General features: G+C 38.7%; 1 protein-coding gene across 1 annotated transcript; it reads right to left on the reverse strand.

Annotated features, from left to right (window-relative positions):
• Positions 1-324: 324 nt before the first annotated feature.
• Positions 325-16,789, reverse strand: LOC146444421 (interleukin-1 receptor-like 2). Its single transcript, XM_085054383.1, has 13 exons — positions 16,551-16,789; positions 15,777-15,849; positions 15,120-15,308; positions 12,950-13,019; positions 10,726-10,969; positions 10,241-10,427; positions 9,281-9,443; positions 7,823-7,888; positions 7,187-7,307; positions 4,998-5,146; positions 4,566-4,709; positions 3,041-3,202; positions 325-2,566 (listed from the first exon to the last, which is right to left on the reverse strand). The coding sequence occupies exons 3-13, from the start codon at positions 15,165-15,167 to the stop codon at positions 2,175-2,177; spliced, it is 1,746 nt and encodes a 581-aa protein (XP_084910509.1). The 5' UTR covers positions 15,168-15,308; positions 15,777-15,849; positions 16,551-16,789; the 3' UTR covers positions 325-2,174.
• Between the last annotated feature and the right edge of the window lie 612 nt (positions 16,790-17,401).

The following is a 17,401-nucleotide window of genomic DNA, read 5'->3' on the forward strand; positions in this document are numbered from 1 at the left end:
GCCATCTCATGTTGTGCTACATTGAAGTAGCTAGCTAACAATTAACCATGATAACCAAAACCCTTCTCCCACACTCACTTTCACACAAGGGCACAAAATGTCTATGTAATCATACTGAACCTGGTTGTTTGAAAGAAAGTATCAGGTAAATAAATGCTGACTAACCTGTCTTCACTTGAGAGCCTTTAGGAGTCTCATTTAGTGGAGAAATGGGAAAATTATCATCTTGAATACCGTAGCAACTCTCCGAAAAGAAATATGAAAAAAAGCAGGCAGAAATCATAACAGCACATTCACAGAAGAAAAAAATAAAAAACACCAGCACAACATGCAAATCAATTTATTTTTATGTAGTACTGCAAATCCTAGTCATTAGTTTGTTATTTTATTTCAAAGCATATGAAATAAAGAAGCTGAAAAAATCTACCACCATTTCAACATCTTTTCTTTATTATTTTTCTCCTTCTACAAGGAAGAGGGTTCTGTTTTTAAACACAAATTAAAAAAAAAAAAACCTTGAAGGAAATTAATTTTCAATACTTTTTTTGAGCAAGCTAATTCTAAACACAATGTAAAAATTTGACAATTATGATTATCTTAACTCTCTAAGTCCCTAAATTTATTTTTTAAAGGTTCCAGCCTAAATATTATGCATTTACAAAGAAGACTAATTCAACATCTACTAGGACAATAGTACCTCTGATAGATCTGATGGGTCTATCGTGTTTCCACTTTTCATGGTGACATCTCAGAACAAGTCTTTAGTCAGTGAAGGATGTGAAAAATTACACAGTTGAGAACCTCACAGCCAAGAGAATGAGACACTGCTCCTAAGGAGTATTTACTACACTTTTACAAATCAAAAAATGCCATGAAATGCTATTGGAAATCTTTCCCTTTATATATTTCCATGCCTAGATTTCACTTTCTCTCCCATCAATACATCCCTATGAAGAACATATTCTAGATGTACATACCTCTGAGAACCAGCTGAAAGGAATTCAGAGACAGATGCTATCCTAACAATAAACACGATGTAAGAACCTACTTAAATTCAGAAAATAATTTTTAAAAAGCAAGCAAAATTATTATTTGCATTCCGATTATGTTCTTTAAGGCTGTAGTGTGAAAACTCCTGCTACTTCAGACCACCTTGAAAATGAAGCAGCACAACATTTTCTCACAGTGATGCACACAGAAAGTGGACTGGGGTCCAGAAATACCAAGCTGCTCTCAAGCAGTTTCATATAGCCACATGCCTCTAATTTTTCTTTCACAAGTAGACAAGATAACATTTCTTGCCATTAATATCTGGTCATGTTTCAGAATTGGCCACTTTCCACTCTCCAGGATACCCAGCCCAAGCTCAGTCCTTTAATAGATTCTGAGTGAATTTCTTTGCACTCAGCACAGCTGAGACACAGCATGAGAACATCTGGTTTCCAGAGTAGCAGCACAGTCTAGGAAGCTTCCCATTCCCAAGAAAGCTGAACTATTTTCAGTTTCCTAAGCATTACGAGAGACTAAGTTTAAAAAGAAAACATACACCAGGTATCACAGAATTGTTCAACAAACATCTAAAAATCCACAATTCCATTCTCTTCCATTTGCTGAACACATTTGCTACCAACTGTTCAGCAGGAACACATTTGGTGTTGTGATGAGTTTTAAGTATACCTGCTGTGTCATGTATCTGCCCAACCCCTTCAAGAAGAAAGGACAAGGTCTGTTGCTCAGGAGGAGACCTCAAAGCTTGCACAGTGTAGATCCTTGCAGCAGCAAAGAGGCAACAAGAAGTAGAACAGAATGACCAGGAAAATGCTGATGATAAAAACAGATTTTTAATTTATCGACCAATGTTTTAATTTTTAAAAAATGGACTTCACAGCTGTTTCTTCATACAAATTTATGTGGACCATGACTACTTAACAGTCTACCACCATCACCATGTTTACTTCTAATATCTGATGGAGACTAACATGACATATTGTGTCACTATCCAAAACCCATAACAGAAATAAAACTGCACAGAGTTTTTCTTTTAGGGTGCACTTTAGGGAAGGGATGAGTAGTTTTTACTCCTCAAAGAAAACATTTACTTTGTAATATAAAGACTGTGCAAGAAACATCCCAATTCAGAATTACCTTCTCAGAATTATTTAAATAAGTGCTTCTTAACTTCGCTTTGCTGCAGAACTGTTTGAAGTTATGGACAACAAATACACTTCAGAATAAGATACCTTTTTCCTGGATGGCATTTGATAGCGCACATGTTTCCAGAATCTTGTATTTGCTGAACAGGATTTCTCTGAGAAGTCCCCTTTCCATTGGATAGCTCCGTGTTTTTGCTTAATGTATCTGATTGATTCTGGCATGCTTGTGTAGTCTCGTATTTTATCCATTTCTATAAGAATCACTTTAATCCCATCACGGATGAGAGCATTATACATAGCTAGTTGTTGCTCAGAGGTGTCTTCGAACAGGCAGCAACTAGATGTTTCTGATCCCAAAATAATCATCAGTCTTCTGCTTTGCTTAAGGGTTTCATCAGCAACACTGACTACAGCTGTAAGTAATGAAGGAACAATCAAAGTTTGCATAGAAACTTTACCATTGGTGTAAAATAGTTCCTAATTTTAAAATTGCACACATGTGAAGCTGTGGCTAGCTCAGAGCAGTGGATGCTTTAAGATCTTCACACTGCCATTCATGAATCATGATCCACTGCATGACCTAACATACCATAAAATTGTTTTCTTCAGCCCTCAGAAGATATCATTCAAAAATACTCAACAATATTATTAATGCTATTAAATCCTCATTTGTTCATCGCTAAGAAGAAAGTGCAGACCTTCAAAACAAGAGAACTTTCAGTAAGGAAAAAAAAGGAAAAAAATTTGCATTGGGTAAATTATCCATTAAAACTATACAAATACAGCTTTCTTTTCCAAAAATGTGGGTTTTAATTGCATAGATAAACTTACAACATAAGAAGAATGTGTCAAAAAGCAATCTGTTAACTCTACTAAATAAAGCATACCTTCTCCTGGTAAATCATCCCTTCCTAATATGAAAAGATTATATCCACATTGTTTTTCTAAAACATCTGGGAGTATTCTACGAACAAAGGTTTCCAGACAACAGACACTTCTGCCTTCGCTGCTTTTTGCATACAAGACATATGCATCATAGATTTTCCCATCTAAAACAAACACAAACATTTCTATTAAAAAACTAAAACTCAGAAAAATGCCTTTATTGCAAAGTTTCATTTTGGACTATTTAAAAATAATAAGGGGGGGGCTGATTTCCCCCATCTGACAGAATAATTTTGCAGAAGTAAAATGCTCTATGAATCAAAATAAAGATTATCAGGCACTTCTTTTCCCACCATGGGGATGGAGGAGTCATCAAGTGAGCTGGATGCAGGACCTGGGACCTGCAGGAAGGAGCTCCCAACTCCAGAGGTGCCAGGACATTTAGAAAATGCCCTCTTACAGGACTTTCTTCACCTCCTCCTCTGAAAGAAATTCAACAGCAGTTATCTCCACTTCTGACTAACCACAAGAGAAGGTGGAAAAACTGGCAATTCTTTCTTGTAATAACCCTCTGGGGGCTTTTCACAGGTAGATGAAAAGGCCAAAAGGCTTCTAAGGTTTTGAGAGTTAAGGCTGCATAGCAAGAAGGACTGAAAAAAAAAGCCAAAATCAGATTTAACTCATCAGGTTAAAAACTTTGATTTTTTTCATTTTAATTAGAATTCCATGAAAGTATTCTAGTAAAACTGAAAACTTTTGACCAGGAGTTGAAATTACTTTTCCATGAAAATGTTTAGGACTGCCATGAGTAAACATTAACTATCTTAATGTATGTAATCCATTCACTTTCAAGCCATGGGGAACTTCAGACAGTCTAATTCTGAGAACTGACATGAAACACATCTATGACGTTGTGCTTGTTTCAAATTTTTCACACCTGTCCAATATATTTGTCTACAGTGCACTAAACTAAAACACATTAGAAGAATCCCAGAGCACAGAACTAGCAGTGAATTTTCTCTTTCATATGTCAGTATCATAACTGACAGGATTTAGAAGGAAAGTGAGGGTAACAGAGAGAAATTGCAAAATTAAAAAAAAAAACTACAACAAAATTAACCTCTGACAAATGAATCTGGTTTTTAAAATAAGTATTTAATGCACGTCTTTAAACATCCAGTTTACAGGATGTAGCTCTGCTGACACCTATTGTTCATTATCAGAGTGACCATAAATCTACATGTAAAGAAACTACAGAAAAGCAAAAAGCAATATGCTCATTTTGGAATAACCTATAGTTCTTTTTGTCCTATTTCACTGTGATTGCCTTCAATATTTCACAGTTTTTATTACCTCAAGCATAATTATATATTTTATATATATAATATATAATTGTGCATATCTGAAAATTCCTTATGGAAGTTCTGTGTACATTGTACTAAATAATCCCATTATTTATTAGAGGTAATGGCAAGCAAAAAAATCAGTAGGCTAATTACACTTACATACCTGGTCACACTCACATACCTTCCTTACTTGTAAGGGCACAGAGAGAATTACGGTACCAAAGCACCAAATCAATCTTGAAAATCTTGTAGATTATTAAAGTAATAAATGTTAAAATTAACAAAGAAACAAGCCCTCCAGTCAGCCATCTTTGTATATCAGGAGCTGCACAAAAATAAAACATTTTTTTTTACATGTTGAATTTGTCCAAATCTGATCTTTCACATAAATTCAATACAAATTTCATTACATTTTTAATTCCTATTTACCTTGGTTTTTAAATAATGACAAATACACTACTACAGCAATTCCTTCCCCTGTGCACAGGCACATGCATACCACAAACTGTAATATATCTGTCTTCTTTCAACGTGATACATGAGAATTTGGTACCAAAACACCTTCTGGGGAAGTAAAGATAATCACAGGCCTCAAAATAACAGTATTTCTTACCTCTGCGTTTTAATATAATATAGGATGCAACTTGCCCAAAGGCATTTGATGCTTGACAGACAAATGGCTGTTCATAATCTTCACTGCTCACTTCTGAAATTATTAGCTTCACAGAATGCATAGGGCGCCCATCGTAAGAAGTTTCTCCCCTGTCCAATAGGTGACAAATAGAACCATAAAACCACAGCCCTTTCTGGGATGACTTCATCTCTAACATCTGCAGAACAACAATGGTTATTTCCTTCCTCAAATGTCAGCCACACTTCACAGCAGATGAACAATTACATCATATGAAAGAAATCCAAACTGGCAGACCTCTCCTCATACTGACATTCAGCATAGGCATTGGAAAGCATCAAGATATCAAGGCATTATCTTATCTGGAGCTGTGTTTCCCCAAAGGAATACAAGGTTTCTATGATTTGAAGATCAAAAATAGGCCTTACAAACCTAAATAAACTCTTGTTATGGGCTTCCCAATCCCTGTGAGAGTAGATGGACAGAGATATTTCACAATGGGATATGACACTGAAAGAGGCCCTGGGACAAGGCAGCAGACAACACCAACTCACAATGGGATTCCAGCTCCAAGGAGCGGAGTTTAGAGCGTGCCTTACCCCTCTGGATCAGAACAGATCTGTAACAGCTGGTTGTGTCAGGCTGCACCACTAAGAGGCACAGATTATCGCCCATACTTTGTAGAAGGACATAAAAAAGCTCACAGAGCACATTCAGTTAGCAGATTCGTCTAGTGTGTGAACTAAACTTTTTAACCACCAGGAAAATAAGGGATACCACTACCTTGTTAACAGCAGACCTCAAATGCAAAATTAACTAACTAGTCTACGTAGTCAAGCACTATTCTTTCCTGAAAACAGTATCTAGTTTCCATTTGAAATGCCAAATAAAAGCTTGAAACACATCATAAAGGGCATATGTAGGACCACATGAATCAGTTTCTAAGCAAAACGTTGCAGTAATTTGAACAGTGTAACAGGGAATTAATGAACCAATACCACTAATGCAAATGACTAATGGTTGCAAAGATGACCATGTGAGTGCTAGGAAGTAGAAAAAATAACGTTGCTTTTACAACATCAATTCAGTGACGGCGTGTCACTGCATCAAGGCCCAATTGTTTATGGCATTACAATTCTTTATGACAGTATAATATACTACTTTTGTATACTGTTTTCTCTTGGTAAGCACCCAAATAATTCAGCATTTTATTTCTCCCTTTGTTTTATGATTAAAACTTATTTCTTGCAACTATGTTATTACTTAGAAGATGACAGTCTCATTTCTTCATTGGTTTTCCAGTCATAGATAAAGCTCCAGAATTTATGACAATTATCACATTTTTTTATTCACAGCACCACCATGAGATCAGGTCTGACAAAAAAAACCTGGAATTTTTAATTCAAAACCTGTAACGTCTAAGAAGATTTCAGATTGCCTCTTGGTCCAATTTTAGTTGGTTTTCCCAGTCAGGTATAACTTCTCATCTTCTAATTCCTTTTAAACTGCTTTTCACCATCACCTTATCTCCCACTTGCCCTTCGCAGGCTTTACTCGGTCCAAGTCCTCCCAAAACCCAGCTCATCACTGGAAATATGTCTCCCTCTTCTCTTCTGACCCCTAACCTTCAGTACAAATGCCCTCAATAAAGTCTTCCATTAGATCTTCAGTTGATCTCAGTTAAATTTTTCTGACTTAATGCTCTTAAACCTAGAAATCTCAATTTTTCCTGTATAGCACAGACTTGTCCTCTTGCAGCCTTTCAGAGAGGCGGATGTGAAACACAGAAGAAAGAGACAGTCTGAAGATCATGCACCTGGACATGTCTGATCCAACAAAAAGAGGTCTCTGCCAGGCCAGAGCCTGCTCAAAAGAAACTGTATTACAATTATGGGACTGTAACAAAACACCTTTTCCCAACCTTGGAGATTAAGACAGATTTTTTACAATGAGCAAGAAAAGCACAATCACATGTGAAGCCCATGTGCCTACTATGTTTCAAGTTTCTATTTCAAAGCAGGAAGTGAGTTGGAGAAGGCAAGCATTAAGAGTTTTTAAGAAGAATGCTATTTAAAGAAGGAGAGAAATGTTGCTAAATATTTTAACGTCAAAGGAAGAAAGTTCCACTTTGGTTGCCAACACAGTATTTTCTAATCTGAAAATATACTTACTCATAGGGACTTGCAAAAATTCTGCTCATATAAAATACATCAATATACACACCGTTGCCTGTCCAATACACCTCATACACCTCGGCACCTGTTGTATTGCAATCCACTGTAACCTGTGAGCCTATGAAATTGTGTTACAAAGTAAAGAGTTAATTTCCATAACCTAGGTAAAGTCTATACAATTCTGTTCACAGATTCACACACACGCCAGCTAAGGATGATACTAAACCCTTCCAGAAAAGCTACTCTGTCAGAGGGTCTCTATTCTTAGTGATCTGCAGGTCCAGAAAGAGAATGGTACAATGGAAGAAGCTGAAACCTGGAAGAAGATGCCTCCCCCTGGGGCACTACTTTGCCTGCAGGTTCAAGATGGACCTGTTCTTAGAAACTCTTCCAGAGTGATGGAAAGCAACAGATGTAACATGTAATCACTTAGGTTCCCTACAATTTTCCTTGAATCTTAGAAAATTATTAAGGACTTTGTAAGCAACATGCCCTGTTTCTTTCCCTCTCACCCCTCAACATTCCTCCTTTGGGAGATCAACACAGAGAAACTGAGCTGGTCAATGAACTAGTTTTTTTCAAAAAATAAAATAAGATACAAATTCATATTTTCTCACAGAGAAAACTACTCACCAAGTTCCACTACAATGGAGTTGTTTCTTGGGTAAGATATTTCTGGAGGTTTTTTTGGTGGAGTCACTAATCAAAAGAAAGAAAGTGCTTTTCAGAAAACCAGGGGCAGTTGCAGTCTGTTCTATGCTCTATAACCCAATTACAACCTAAAAACATCCCTTATACTACAAAGAAGGTTGTCAGCTATTTTATAACAAAATACAACTCAATACTGAACGTATCATATCCCAGGTAGTCACTACTTCTAACTCGAAGCTAAATTGTTCACTCCATCTCTTCCAAGACGTAATGCCACAAGTCTCTACACACTCATGGTGGACTGGCTGTTCCATGGCATAAAAATTCCATAAGATTGCAGACTGCATGCACAGGTGCTGAGAAGGGTATGGGTAAATATTTTGAGTATTAACTCTCTACAGTCTGGACAGCCAGTCACCAAGCACCCCACAGATACAAACCGGAGCCAAGCACTTTCAGAGTACAGTTCATTTATTTTAGACTTCTACTGTTCTTAAGGGGAAATTTAATTTCTATACTATAGTTAAATACCTTAAAGTTCTTCCCACAGCACTATCTATAAGGAATCACAATACCAGTGACCCCTTTTAGATGTTTACAATTAAGAGTACATATACAACACTCTCCAAGTGTACAGATTAACAAATATAAATCGTAAAGCATCTCATTTGAGCCCCCTAGCAAAGTACACAGGATTGACCCGAATATATTCTTCTCCTCCCCTTCTGAAAACTGGGTCTGCATTATGGTTTGGATCTCAACCAACCCATTTTAGTGTAAACTTAATCAACTGGAGTCTTTAAAAACCACTGAGCTACCTTCAGTCACTTGCAGCAAAGGAGTGATATGATTTTGTTTCTACTGAGTAGAAATTTAATTAACAAAGAAGCTCTAGGGACAAATTTTAAGACCAGAATGATAATTTCATTTGATCCGACCCTATGTTCCTCAACTTTTGTTTATCCATATCATATACAGATGACATTATATGAAGATAAATACTCATTCATACACACATACACTTACATACATACATATGTATGCATTTATATGCACACAGAAAAAACAGGCAGGACTCTTGCACTGAGAGGATGATGTGGATGAGAAAGAAGTAAGATGGGCAGGATAGAGGGTACAGCAGAAAGCATTGTGCCACCAAGCCTTACAGGGCATCTCTTCAGGGACTTTGGCAGCTGATCTGGGCAGCAGAGCTTTGATATACTGCAACTTTGAAAAAGGGAATGGATCTTCAACATGGTGACAAAATAGACAGAATATAAATGCCTTCAGTTAGCATTTATTTCCTTCACATTTAGGTGAAAAACAGTAGCCCTGAGCATGTCTATCCACAGATTAGGTCTTTCTGCTTTAGTCTTTAGAAATTCATGACAAAAATTTGGAGCCGTTATGAACACAAACAGAGTGAAATTATTTACTTACCTTCTACAATCAGACTGATGTCTCGTGAAATGTTATATTGTTTTCCATTGTAGGTATATGTTGTTTCACACGTATAGTTTCCTTGATCATGTACAGTCACATTGAAAATTATAAGGTCACTGTTTGAGAGGGCAAACCTTTTTCCTTCCAGCAGCTGGCAGTCCTAAAAATATGTAGAGAACTCTGTTAATTTATGTCACTGTATATTTCCATAGTTTGTCTCTCTTGAATACAATATGAAGGTTCAATATTCCACAGCATAAGGATGGACACCCTGCAGAAGCTGAGGAAGAGTGAGGGCAGTGGAATATAAAGAAATGCACACTTCACATCAGCTGAGACTTTAATTTAAAGATATCCCAGTTCATTCCCTTTGGAAAACAGCTTTCAATATTAGAGAAATAAGAAAGTAAAATGTGGGTGTCAGGATTTGCAAAAGTATTCCTTAATGAAGAATCACCCAAAAATTAGACTTTATTTCTTAAGGAACCTCAATACAATTGGTACCATATGAACTGCATGGGCCCGAGGCAGGAATTTGGCAGAAGGCACTACATTCTTGTAACAGAAAGAGCCTTTAAGAGAGCGTGAACAACATGAAATAGAATAATTTAACAGTATTGAGCACTTAATGGATATGCCACAGTAAATCTGTTTCCACACAAGACAGTGTTTCCCCGGCAGCTGAACAGACTCCACCTGGTGGATATGTGGGTCAGCATCACTCCCACCTCTCAGCTGAATTTCTGTCTGGATAATCAAAAAACCTGCTACACTTTAAAAGATACAAAGTCGTAATCCTCTTCCAATTTGTTTTAAAAGCATTTTTCTCCAATTTACAGTAAATCTTTAGTTCTTCTGCTCCAATTCTCAAAGTGATTTTTCTTTTAAATCATGGACAGCCGTAAGTCTGTGCGAGTACAAAAAACTTTGGTGAGTACAAAACCACCATGTTCTCACCTTATACCAACGAACAGGCTGAATACTCTTCTCATTCCTGAAATAATCCAAGTGTGGACACACGACCTTTGCAGATGATGACGTGAATATCACCTCCTCTACGGCAAATTTTTCATTTAGGCATAAACCATCAATCCTCTCAAAAACTGTTACTTTTGTACACATTTTCCTACAGCTTGTCAAATTCCTGCAATTAATAGAACATAATTAAATTAACCTATAGCATATTTTGCAACTCAAACATCTATGGCATTCTTTTTGGAGAAGAGAAAACAAAAAGTTTACAGCTTCTTCAATAGATTTACTTTTGCTTACAAGGAAAAAGAACCCAAAACTAGACTCAATTTCCCCAAATTAAACTTAGTTTTTGTACATGCATTCCCTCTTCTTCATTAGTATTTCTCTTAATCTCAAAATTTTGTTTTCTAAAAGTTACTCACTTTGCAACTCATTTCTGTAAAAATGTATTTTTTTTTAACTTTCACCTTATGACACATTCATAATCTCCAGAATCTTCTAACATTGCAGGAAGAAACCAAATTGAATTCTTCTGCTGATGAACTCTAGACAGTTTGTCTCGAGGCACAGCTGTCTGGTTACCAACTTTATACCATGTTAAGTTGTAGTCTCCACTTTTCAAGTTCTTTTCCAGTGAACATTTAATAGCAAGAGGCTGCCCAGCAGGCACAAGACTTTGCCTCAACATCACATCATAGGCTTCACATTTCTCTACAGGAAAGAGATAAACATTAAAGAAAAACTCAAACACTCTACAAGAATATACTGAACTCATTTCCTGATTATATTTACAAAGTTCACTGGAGTTTTCACCTCCATTCTCAAGTCAACTACCAAAAATACAATTTTAATCCCTTATCTTTACAGCTGAGAGTACAACTCAGTGGTATACAGATATAGTTATGCCACTAATTTGAATGCAATCTCTACACTCAGTAGAACGTCTTTGTTTGCAGCAGATTTGTCATTTGCATGTTTCATTTCAGATGCAATTTACTAAAGTACTTGTGTTTTTCCAGTCTGTTTCATGGACAGGTACACAAACACACACAAGCACACACATATCTCACATTTAATGTCTTTATTTTTTAACTTCACTTAAATGTAGTCAAAGTAATCCTTCAAGACAGACCATGCTTTTGATACCTAAATGTGCTAAGAGGACACTGAATGTTGCACAAATATTACGTTTGCTGTGTGAATTTCAACTCACCTTTCATTCTACTAACATTTAGAGAGGAATCATTGCAATCACCAATGAGCTCATTTTCTTTACTTCTGACACAAACAGACTCATACAGGAAAAGAGCAACACCAAGAGTTTTTTGTAATATGACAAAAAAGGCACCAACTCAGGATACCAGGGTCATGTTCCCAAGTCAGTATTGCCTTTATCAAAACTTTCCTGCTTTGTTAGAATAGAACAACTGGCACAGAGAGTCATGCAAGTGTCTGTTTAGCCCAAAATCCTGTCTTTGATAACAATCAGTGCCAAATGTGCAGAAGAGAGGAGGACACAGCAAATACAATACCACTTTCAGCCCCTTTCTTTCCTCTTACATTTTGCATGAAAAACCATTCACTGGCTTTTACAATTTCGCTGATTATGACCCTTGCACATCCCTTCACATCCACTTGATTTTACTCGCTGACTTTCTATCACTAATCTATTTGATATCCAGACACCCTCTGCATAGCAGGCATCAGTTTTACCCACCAAAGAACAATTCTGTGTCATCCACAGTTCTCATCACCTCACCATAGATCTTTTCCAAACTACTTACCCAAACACTGAATTACTCAGATATCTATACTGAATGCCCCGTAATGACTGTGATGATGATGATATTGAAGAAATGCTGCGGCCACAAGAACTGATAACCTTTTTCTACCCCTTACTGCTAATATTCAGAAATAGTGTAATAGGCACCAGCACATGCTGGAGACCACTAGCTGGAAGGCAGATCTGCAGAGAACATTGGGGTGCTCCACAAACTGACCATGAGCCACCAATGCTCCCTCATGGCAAAAAAAGGCTAACAATGTCCTGGGATGCATTAGGACCTGCCAGATTTGAATTTACTGGAGAGAGTCCAGCACATGACCACAGAAATTATTAAGGGAGTGGAGCACCTCTCACTTGAATAGAGTATCAAAGAGAAGGAACTGCTGAGCCTAGAGAAGAAAAGGTCTGAGGAGTGTGTGGGTGGATCTTACTAATGTGTATAAATACCTGATGGGAGGGAACAAAGAACAAAGAGACAGATTTTTGCCAGCATTGCCCACTGACAGGACAAGAGGCAATGAGCACAAATTGAAACATAAAACATTCTGTCTGAACACAAGAAAATACTTTTTTTTTTAATTGTAAGGGTGATCAAACAGTGGAAAAAGATGCCCAAAGAAGTTGTGGAGTCTCCATTTGCAGAGATATTCAAAATCCTGACCCTGTGACTTTGGACTAGATAATGCCAAGAGATCCTTTCCAACCTAAATGATTTTGGGATAAGATAGTACATAAAATACAACATAATATGTTTTATAGGTTCCTGCTCTTGGGACTACTTAAAAAAACTCACTGTCGTGCATGTAAATTTTACTATTACAGCCATTTTCACAGAAAATTAGTATTACTTGTGTGAAAAAAAAAAGTTGCAGAACAAAACTTTCCATAGCCTCCAATAAACTTACTTGCAATAATTAAAGACAGAAATGTTGTTGCAACATTACATGAAAACAGTGTTTTTGCTGTCATGTTTCCCTGCAGAAATGGAAAGAAAACTTTCAGTTAGTGGTTTCCAATATGAAGTTCCACAATTTAAAGTAAACATTTACATTACAAAATTAATACAGGAATTACACAGCTAATGGAGGACACATGAAATACAGGAATTGCCTTTGCCTTGTTCTGATCATGTTACCTGCTTGTTTTACCTGACAGCTCCTAATTATTACACCAGGAAAAAAATGAGTGAACATTTCCTATTCAGCTTGTCAAGCACTTGGGTTTTTTACATCTCTAGCACACTTCTCACTTCTTGCTTTCCCAAGCTACCATCTCAGCTTCTCTAACTCTCCCTTAGATGGAACCTGATTTCATATTTTTTACGTTTTTGCCACCACTTCTGTACTACATCCAGTTATGCTGCAGCCTGTCTGAGATGGGGAGGACAGAACTTGCATAAAGTCTTCAAAACATAAGTGCACTATGGATTTATAAACAAAGACAATTATTGGATTTTTCTGGATTTTTTCCTAATTATTTCTCATCAAATCTTTGTTCTTTGAGTACTACTGAGTATTGACTTGATATTTCCATAGGCCAGTGTAATAAAATTTCAAGATCTCATCATTGAATGGTAAGAACCAGGTAAACTCAGTCAGCTGTTGAGCAAATGATGTTAGGATTTTGGCCATATGTTTTCATTTTAAATTTTCTTTACATTTCTCTACAACAATTCTCTTCTGGCATTATTACCCAGTCTTTTACTATCATGACATCTTTCTGCCATTTTTTGCAATTTACACCTCCATATTCTAGCCTGAATAGCTTTGTATTGTTGGCAAATTCTGCCACGTGAAACAGATTCCCTCTGTCTAGATTAAAATACATGCTGAGCAGAAGAGTTGCTTGGGACTCTAGTAGTGATGTTCTTCACCTAAAATCTAGGCATTTTTCTTTTACATGTTTATTTATATATTTGAGAATGATTGTCAGGACCCTTTAGCAGTCCTCTGATCCCTAATGTGTTTGGAGAAGGATCTATCAGTTGCATGCCTTTGACAAGTTGCTCCTAAACTTGACCTGCCTTACTGGATTTTTTTTCTATTCAGATTGCCACAGCGTTTTACAGCCCTGTGAGAGGACAAATGCAACTATTCAAACAGAGGGATGAGCAGGAGAACCCCATCCTGTCATGAAGAACGTTTAGCTGATCACCATTTTCTGCGAGAGTCAAAGATGACACTTCCGGCTGCTGTGTCTTACTTCACCAGACTGGCTCAGAAGTGTGCCATGTATTGAGTCATCCACACTGCTTCTTGCAGTGCCTGCTTGCCTTCTTCCCTTTCTCTTTCCTCCTCCCTCATTGCACATTTCCACTCAAATTACCAGGCAGGTCTTTTCTTGCCTAACTCTGGGATGGGATTAGTTCCTGAAGGAATCCTGAGCATAGAAATACACAAACTATTAAAATCTCCAGAGGTAGGTTATATGTGTTTGTACAAAAGCTACAACTTTTTCCATTAACTGTGATGCACAATAACTCTTAACAAACTGCAATTTTTAAAAATAGGAAAATATTGTAATGGAAATAATTTAAAGATAAAACAGGATTGAATAGACTCCACTTATGAGCAAGTATTTTCTTTATGACTTCTCTGAATCACTGCTTTTTCACAAACTCTGTTCCATTGCATCACTACCTTGCTCTAGTGTTCTCTCTCACATGAGCTCTCTCAAGAAGTTTTTTTGCTCCACCAGTAGATTCAGCAGACGCAGAAGTAGTATTTTACCACATCCTGAAAGAAAGTATTCCAGGATCCTGCTTTTCTATAATTTTAATGTTCTTTCTATCTATTTAAATTTACAATTTGCACTTTTGTCAACATAGAAGACTTGCAAACATATATCCAGCCCTATGTAAAACCATACACACAGACTGCCTTGAGGAGACTGCCTCATCTCTCACTTTTCACAAAAATTTCCATTTCCGGAGAAGGTAGACACAATAGCAAAATTCTAAGCAAAATTAGAAGGTAGACACAATAGCAAAATAGCAAAATGTGCATGCATTCACATAAATAATGATTAAAATAACATACATATGGCTGCAAAATCAATTGCAAATGTTTTTCCTACCACATTCTGCCATGATAAACAACTACATTTCTGCCTTTTCCCAGCCATTCTGTCCACATCTTGAGCCTTCAATCGACCTGGGGAGCTTTATTACTCAGGACAGGCTTTATCTCTAGTTATCTTTGCCCAGATTTTCCAGAGGGGAAAAAAATTTCCAGGGATGCAAAGCCATGTCCATAAAGTTTCACCCTGAAAGGAAATATTTTTATTAATTTCAGTTTTAAAAAATTAACACAACCAATCCCCTAAAAAATCCCCATCAACTGTCTGAAAGTCATCTTCAATGATAATACTGAATTGCAATTACAGCATCCATGACAGCACATAATGCACAATTCTCATTAAAATTACCCATTAAATTTTCATAACATTTTCCTCTGATTTTCAGCCCTTTCAAAGTTAATCTACTGAATTTTTTTTAAAAAGTCTCCTCAAAACTTCGAAGGATCACAGGTTTCACTAATTTTGGCAAACTTGTGGTAGGTTTCTTTGAATCTCTTATTCAAAAGCACTAACTGATTCAAACATGCAACAGTCCTCAGAACTGAGAGAAACAACAAAGTCAGAGTATCCCACCATTTCTGGTATATAAGCCCAGGAATATTTTAAATTTTATATATATATATATATATATATATATATTCATATTCATATTACCTCAAATGCTTCTATTAACTGCAAGGTATGCCATGCCTCTCCCAGAGAGATTATACAGTGTCTCACTTTGGATCTAGAAAGAAAAGGATGACAACAAATACATATATTCCTTCGCTGGACATACCTAGAGGTCCAGCATGGAAGAGCTGGGTGAGCCCCGTCGGGATGCAGTTCCGGCACTGCGACTATCCCGACAGCCGTGTTTCTGTGAAACGCTGGCATCCCTCAGCGGGTACGGCAGGAAATCACTGTTCAATACGCTTCATTTAAATTGCGACCTATCCCCGGAATCATTCCCCTGGGAAGGGCTATGGCTCCTGGGCGTGCAGGGAGCGCTGGCCCGAGCAGGAGACCCTCCGGCTCAGTGCCGAGGGGCAGCTGCCAAGAGCAGGAGCCGCGGACAGGGCTGACCCTTTCTGAGGGTTTCACTCCCACTCCCAACCTGCCCCCAGCCCCCGGTTTCCCCAGGAGACACAGCCTCGCTGCGAGCCACCTCCCGGCCCCAAAAGCGGCGTGTCGGAGCGAAGCGCGACCCCGGGCGCAGCTCTGCGGACCTCCTCCGAGGATGATCGCAGCCCGGCTGAGGCTGCCCGCCCTGTCACAGGAGCGATGGTGACCCGAGCGAGCCCCTCCGCCGTGCCCGCTGCCGCCCCGGCCACCCCCGGCCCTCGGGAACCGGGCACGACCCCTGTCCCCGTCCCCGCCGGCCGGCGCCGCCGAGTGCAGGGCTCGCTGGGACGGACTGTGGCCCGGGGAGCTCCCGGTGCTGCCTACCTGCTCGGCGGGGCCGGGGAGCCCTGCTGCCGCCTGCCAGCCAGCCCCGGCTGTCCCGCCGCACGGGCGGCTCCTCCCAGCCACGCCCCACCTTCCCCCGCCTGCCGCCCGCAAACCTGGCTGTCCCCAAGGCTGGGGGTGGCCCCGGGGAGGGGCAGGGCCACCCCGTCCCCTCCCCACCCCGGCGCAGGTAAGCGGGGCTGGTGAAACGCAGGCTGCGAAGAGCAGCGTTTGAGCGAAAGTCAGTGCTGAAAAGACGCTGCGGGCTGGGTTCAGCCTCCGCCCCAGGAAATCCTCCAAGATTGCGAGATCTGAGGTGACAGACTTTTGTTTGTTCGTTTAAGTACGAACAGCTCCAAACCTCCCTAGTGGAAGAGACCGTGTCGCTGGAAAAGAAAAAGCCCCTCAAGCCTCCACGGAGGATGTCGGCAGGAGCATCTCGGGGACACCAGCTGATTTATATGCTTATCCAGTAGGCTGCTTTGGCTGCTTGGTCTGAGTTACCCAGATTGTCATTGAGATATTTGGGAGCTTGAACATACAGGTTTAGTCTCATTTAGTCCCTCAGTTTTTATCTACAAACTTAACAGCTACTAAATAGTCCTGACCTTTTACAGAAGTTACTTAACTTGTGGCTGTTCTGGAACAGTATGTCCATTAGGTTCTGGTGTCTCTTAGTTCTCTGTTTCACTCTCACACCACAGCTAGAGCGAGAGCTTTTCAAACCACAAGTTCTTCAAATTATTTCGTTAAACACAGAATCAAATATGGGTGTTTTTAATGCTGCATTGCCACTTTCTTTTTTAATAACTACTAAACTAGATATTAAAATAGAGGAAAACTCTTTCTTG

Source organism: Lichenostomus cassidix, chromosome 1, assembly GCF_008360975.1.
Source record: "Lichenostomus cassidix isolate B80296 chromosome 1, HeHo_3.0, whole genome shotgun sequence".
In the NCBI taxonomy this organism is placed as follows: domain Eukaryota; kingdom Metazoa; phylum Chordata; class Aves; order Passeriformes; family Meliphagidae; genus Lichenostomus; species Lichenostomus cassidix.

Excerpts from the sequence above, each read along its gene's own strand:
- LOC146444421 (XM_085054383.1), bottom strand. The coding sequence starts at position 15,167 with ATGGCTGGGAAAAGGCAGAAATGTAGTTGTTTATCATGGCAGAATGTG. Across the intron at positions 7,308-7,822 it reads CTCCATTGTAGTGGAACTTG|GCTCACAGGTTACAGTGGAT; the intron begins GTGAGTAGTTTT and ends ACAATTTCATAG. Across the intron at positions 4,710-4,997 it reads TATTATATTAAAACGCAGAG|CTCCTGATATACAAAGATGG; the intron begins GTAAGAAATACT and ends ATTTTTGTGCAG.